Below are 6,141 nucleotides of genomic sequence, written 5' to 3' on the forward strand. Positions count from 1 at the left end.
GGGCACGGGAACCGACCCGACCCCGCCCCGGCCCAGCCGCACACAGCACCAAGGAAGCGGGTAGCAAATATGCTTTTAATAGAAAACAATCGCTTTGGCAGTAAACATTAAACAGAATTATGTACACCAACAGAGGTAAGGTAAAAACGGAATAAAAGAGATTGGTTTCTTGCTCAAAGGTTGTTTCTTGATCACCATTTCTTCATCGAGATTTCTTGATCAAGCACAAGCCCCTCCTGGTGCTCTGCCTATGCAAGAGTATTTACCTGATTAGTGTTAAAAGTCTTTATTTGTACGTTTGGGCATATAAATAGAGAATCAGAACAAGTAACTTTTGAGCAAACTCATTATTTACATATTTCAACCTTAATTTAAATGACTATAATTTCAATTTGCTAAAATTATTATCTAATACAAATAAATTTAAAGCTGCTGAATCAATATCTGTGCTAATAGACCTAAGTCAGAATTTTCTGCAGCCCAGCCCTGTACACCTGTAATGTAATACTCACTGTAACATAATCCGTTAAAAAAACCCATGAAGATGGTCAAATCAAAACACACAGTTCTTGTATTCACGCCACAAACGTATCTAATTTAAAAGTCAGAAATGCATCACTAAAATTACAGAAGGAAGCTTTAACAGAGAATAATCAGCTGAAAGCTGAGCCATTTACTTTAGAGCAGCAGAATCAAACATAATCTGCTCCCTAAAAAAACCTCTGCAGGCAAATACCAAGTTAAATATGTGGTTTACCATGCTAAAAATATGCATCGGCCTACATTACCTGAAAGTCCAGATTCTAAAAAGAAAACTACAAGCTGAAAACACTACCAAACTTAGCTTCAATAAGAGATTTTCGAAGATTATCAGCATTTAAGTGGACAATTTGGAATGACACTTCCTTCCTCTCACTGTGCGAAATTCATAAGAGACTGAAAACAAAACAGTTTCCCTTGTAAGTTTTACAAACACTAGAGCAAAGATTTGATACGGCAGGTTGGGTGCCAATATATACAACTTCTCCCTATGAGATGAACCGTTAACATTAAAAAAAGTGTCAGAAAGCACAGATGTGAGCTGCGCTAGGATTAGGTTGCTGGAAACTCATGAACAGATGAGGTTAGTTTTGTTTCTTCTTACTTTTTGATTAATGACCTTTGTAAGCACCAGGACTTTCTTGTTGGTTTTGCTTAGCTCTTTTCCACAATAATCATCAAATTAAATTAATTACAATCACAAGTAATGTACAGCAAGGCAAGGATCAGGACAACAAAGTGGCAAGTTTCACCAACATTCTCCAGAAGCAGCTACTTGGTTCAACATTCTGAACTTGAACATTTGAAGAAAATACAGGGATTTTCTTTAGAGCTTTCTTTAAAAAATGGGACCACCACAAAATGAGCAGGTCTTGTTAGCTATAGTCATAGAGGATATACACATATATATGGTTCTGCTGAAGGGAACTCTCTTCTTGTTCTCACTGAAAAGAACAAAGGCAGCTTTGTAAATGTTTATGAAGGAGGCTGAGAAGGGCATCTTCTAACTAAAGCAAATAAATCATCCACTGACACTTGCATCCTAGCCTTCACATTTGTAATACGCAGACACAGTATTTAAATAAACTGAACCAACACGACTGGCAGTCTGGGAAACTGCTCTCCCTTTCCCAAAATGACTGGATTTAAGGCTCCTTTCAAGCATTCCAACAGGTAAGAATTTTAATGACCGTTTAGACCTGCCTGCAAAGTCAGATGTTAAAGGAACACAGTCCAGAAAGCTTTAGTGTAGCTACTGTGTGGAATTCTACAGCCATCATGGTGCTTCAGAGCCAAAAACCAAAGTAAGTTCATGGCAAAAGATAAAAGTAAAGAAATAGACACAAAGGTCTGTGAAAACATCTCCCATTTTGCTGTAGGTGTCCATGGAGCGACTGATCACTTCTGCAGGGATTCCAGACAGGAGAAGAGCAGCAGTCAGTACTGTCGTTTTCACCTTCTTCTCACACTAAAAGGGAAAGAAAAACCAGTGACGTTAGTTCCTCTAATCCAATTCTGCTTTACATGTCCCCAGTGTTGTGCCAATTTCACACATTCCAAATTGGTTGGTAGGAGTAGCAGGTTTGGATTGATTCTCTCCAGACATGCCCCAGGATTCACAGCACTTATCCTAGACACAGGTTCCTGCTGTGATGGACCCACCAGAGGCGAGCGAGAGGCTGGTTAACAGCAGATAAAATTCATCCCGGATATTCTGCTTCCTTCACACTACTGCTCCCAGCAGGCTGAGAAGTGAGGCTGGGCAGCTGCTCCTGCATGAGTGGGAACATTCCCAGACAAGGGAAATGTAGGTGTAAGAAGCCAAGCCTGGCATCTCCACTGGCAGAACTGGATTAATCTCATCACACTATTTGCCAAAACACAGAATCCCAGAATTGTTTGAGTTAGAAGGCACCTTAAAGCTCATTTCGTTCCAACCCCCTGCTATGGTCAGAGACACCTTCCACTAGATGGGGTTGCTCAAAACCCCATAAATACTGTTAAGTTTTCTAACAGAAAAATTATTTAGAATTGCAAACCAACTGTTTCTGTTTTAGAACAACTTAATTTTGCAGTTTTATCCTCTGAACTCAGAAATGCTCCGAAACCTTTTGAAAGCTGTTCCATCCTTAAGATGAGGAATCCCAAGGATGCAAGTCTGACAGGCAGGAAAAGGTGATAGTGGCTGAAAATTCTAATAATTTGATGATACTTGCTGGATAATTTAATCCAATATAAATTAAGCTTTCGAGAATATTTCTGTATTTCATGGGAGAAAGATGAAGGATAACAAAGGGATTGACCTCACCCAGGTCTAACTGCAGTAAAAGCAAGTTGTGGAAAGGAAACACCTATTTGAATTCTGAAACTGAAGAGCTGATTTTAAGTACACAAGAAACAAGATCAAGATGTAGCAGATGAGCTGGCGCAAATCTAAGGCTAATTCTCCTGTTTTGTGTTGTGACACATCAGCTTAGAATGACTATTATGATATACTTAACTACAAAACAACTGCTGATTTATTCTGATTTTCTACAAGTAATCTATTATTCCTTTTAAAATGCAAATTTTCCCTTTTAACAATGGATCTAACATCATTCAGTCCCACTCTGCACCACAGACCTGACAAAATCATCAACCTAACAAATGCTTCAGCACAATTACCTGTTGTAAATAAATAAAGCAAGGGGTATAGCAAATCTTGCTAATAAGCAGCAAGTTTCACACACAAATAAATGTCTCATTTCAAGCTGCCATTTAAACAATACCAGCAGTAGAATGCAGAGTCCTTAAAACCCAATGTTCTGCCTCATTTTTTAGCAAACAGTCTCCCAAATTTCATCCAGATATTACATGCAGAACAGCTACTTAGCAAAACAAATAATAATCAGAGAAGAGCATGGTCTATAGAAAAGCAAGTTTCCTGAAGACATGAAAGAACTACCTGGATTTCTGGGTCAGATGCTTTTAATTAGGCTACAGCTAAACAAGCTGCTAGTCCATGTTTTCACTTCAATTTTTAAAAAGATCTGGACTAAATCTGGAAAGATTAAAAACTAGTATAAACTATCAGCATTGGCCATTCAACTCTACAGTTTAAAACAAGGGAAGAATACTTCACATGCATTGGTCCTAAAGCAATACAATCTAAACACAAGTTTATATTGAAAACACTTCAAGTTAATCTAATTCTGAAAAAAGTATTTTACCTTTGGAAAGTACTTGGACAGTCCCATGTAAGCAAGTTGTAGAGTAAGAAATGGTGCAAATATTGACTGAAGGAACAGAAAAGAATATATAAAAATTAACTTGGTCAGAATAGCTAAGAAACACACAGATTTAATGCTTCCTAAGTCATAAAAGAAAGTTAGTACGTAAAAATTAATTTGTGGAACAGAGCAACATCATTTTTGAATACTACAAACATAAGTACACAAGTTTCATGTCAAAGATAAGGTTCTGCCCTATTTTCTTTGAGCCTACAGAACTGAAATGACAGAAGAGAATAGCAAAGTGTAAAACTGAGCCCAGGGATCCAGGAGCTGGTAGGCTGTACCTGCCTCACACCTCCGCGCTGTTCTGCAAGGCACTGCAGGGGAACTACTTTTCCCAGGTTGATAAATGAGTAGGATCTACTGATCTTGGGACAACAATACTCTTAGAATCACAGAATGGTTTGGGTTGAAAGTGACCTTAAAAGCCATCTCATTCCAAACCCCTTCCATGGGCAGGGATACTTTCCACTAGACCAGGTTGCTTCAAGCTCCATCCAATCTGGCCTTGGACACTTCCACAGATGGGAACTTTATTCTTACTCTATTATTCTTTTGTAGACCCCGAACTAGAGGAGCAGCTGACTCATATGCTCATGAAGATGGGAATAAACTTGCAGGGGACTTAAGCTGCAGCAACTATTCCAGTGCATCTGCTCCTGAAGCACAACAGACCAAACATGCTACTCTCAGTGGTTACACAGTGGCTGCGCTGGTAGCAGATGAATCTCATTGAATTCAGCAATTTTTTTAGGTTTCATACAATTGTTGGAAATGTAAAGAGTGCCTGAAGTTCCCAACTTGGTCATTACTGACAGATGTCAGCCCCAGACAGCTCCCAATAATTTGCACCAGCCAGCAAACCCCAGCAGGATTGTATCCCTGAACTCACCAGGTACTTGCACACAAAAGCCCTGACCGCGATGGCAAGCAGAGCACATCCCACCAATCTGAAAATGCGGAAAGAGTCAAACTCCTCTGCCGCATTCCCATTCTCTTGGCTTGGCTTCTCACTCATCAGCTGGTTCCTCAGCTTCAGAGCTTCATCAAATCTGGACAGGTACTGCTCCAAGCCGTGTCTCGGTGGCCGTGGTGCAGCCTCAGAGGGCAGGTCTCCCCTGTGACGGTGACGGAGCTCACCTGTCCCGTCAGTGACCAGCTCTGGGGCTTTACCAAACAAGTCCTTGTCCCCTCTGAGCTCTGCCATGCTGCCTGCATGGTCAGTCGAGCCTGTCACATTACACACAGAGTCACCAAGCACAATCCGCTTGGAAACTGAAGGAATGGGAAGGGAGTTTGATTTATCTTGCTCATGCTGAAGCTTTGATTCTGTGTGACTTTCATCATCTAAGGAAGAGAAATAAAAACACAGTTATGCACACTGGGTATGTGGAACAACACTTTAGCTATACTGGATCAGGATCCTGGGTCTCTGCTTCCCAAGAGAAAAGACAGATTTATGATTAAAGAGGGCACTCTTCATGGAGCAGACACAAGACAGAAAGCTGTGCAATGCAGGTCGGAAGTTGAAGATGTCAGTCAGCAACAGAGAAATTAAAACACTGAACTTCCTTAAGCAACGGCACTGCATGCACAAGCAGAAAGATCCAAATACATGGACCAACATAAAAAAAAGACAAAGATTTGCATAAAGTGAATCAACCAGAAGAGCATTAACACCTGACAAATAAGCAGACAAGAGAAGTGCACTCTGGCTTGCTGTCTACTGTCAGAGGCAGGGCAGCGTTAACCTGCTCTGTATCAAAACTGAAGACCCATCTTACAGTGAGGGAGGCGATAGCAGAAAACAAAAGCCAAATCAAGAATGGGTCTGGTCCTACCAGAGAGCAAGAACCAACACTTCAGGAGTACTTTTCAAATGTTAAGTCAGACTGATTCATGGCTCATAGGCATCCCTGTAAACCGAAATCTGAGAACTCTTTCCTGACAAAACAGCCTGTTTGAAGAATGTACAGAAATATAACTGACCTACCTAGGATATGGTTCTGCAAGAAAATTCTGCATGCCAACCACAAACATCTATGTCACTATCCGAACGTGAGATAACTTTTCTATAAAAAGCCAGCTATGAAAGCCAGCAGCTACTGACTAAAAACATGGGGGAGGCTCATCCTTCCTTCAACTAAAAAAAACTACTTGCAGTGAAATGACAGCTTATCTGCTCGCTAAGGACAGTGCCGGGCCCAAGTCCCGACCTTCTGACGGCACAGGGATTTTATGGGCGGGTCCCTCGCGGAACAGGGCAGGTGGTGCTGCTTTGAAGCATCCCTGCGAAGGAAGGCGGCACTGAGGGACGGGGAAGCCAGCC

General features: G+C 41.0%; 1 protein-coding gene across 1 annotated transcript; it reads right to left on the reverse strand.

Annotated features, from left to right (window-relative positions):
• Positions 1–56: 56 nt before the first annotated feature.
• CAMLG (calcium modulating ligand) lies at positions 57–6,128 on the reverse strand. Its single transcript, XM_017732975.1, has 3 exons — positions 4,705–6,128; positions 3,750–3,815; positions 57–2,008 (listed from the first exon to the last, which is right to left on the reverse strand). The coding sequence occupies exons 1-3, from the start codon at positions 5,017–5,019 to the stop codon at positions 1,817–1,819; spliced, it is 573 nt and encodes a 190-aa protein (XP_017588464.1). The 5' UTR covers positions 5,020–6,128; the 3' UTR covers positions 57–1,816.
• Positions 6,129–6,141: the final 13 nt, after the last annotated feature.

Source organism: Corvus brachyrhynchos, unplaced genomic scaffold (genome assembly GCF_000691975.1).
Source record: "Corvus brachyrhynchos isolate BGI_N302 unplaced genomic scaffold, ASM69197v1 scaffold54, whole genome shotgun sequence".
Taxonomy (NCBI): domain Eukaryota; kingdom Metazoa; phylum Chordata; class Aves; order Passeriformes; family Corvidae; genus Corvus; species Corvus brachyrhynchos.

Excerpts from the sequence above, each read along its gene's own strand:
- CAMLG (XM_017732975.1), bottom strand. The coding sequence starts at position 5,019 with ATGGCAGAGCTCAGAGGGGACAAGGACTTGTTTGGTAAAGCCCCAGAG. Across the intron at positions 3,816-4,704 it reads CTTTTGTGTGCAAGTACCTG|TCAATATTTGCACCATTTCT; the intron begins GTGAGTTCAGGG and ends CTGTTCCTTCAG. Across the intron at positions 2,009-3,749 it reads TGTCCAAGTACTTTCCAAAG|TGTGAGAAGAAGGTGAAAAC; the intron begins GTAAAATACTTT and ends TTTCCCTTTTAG.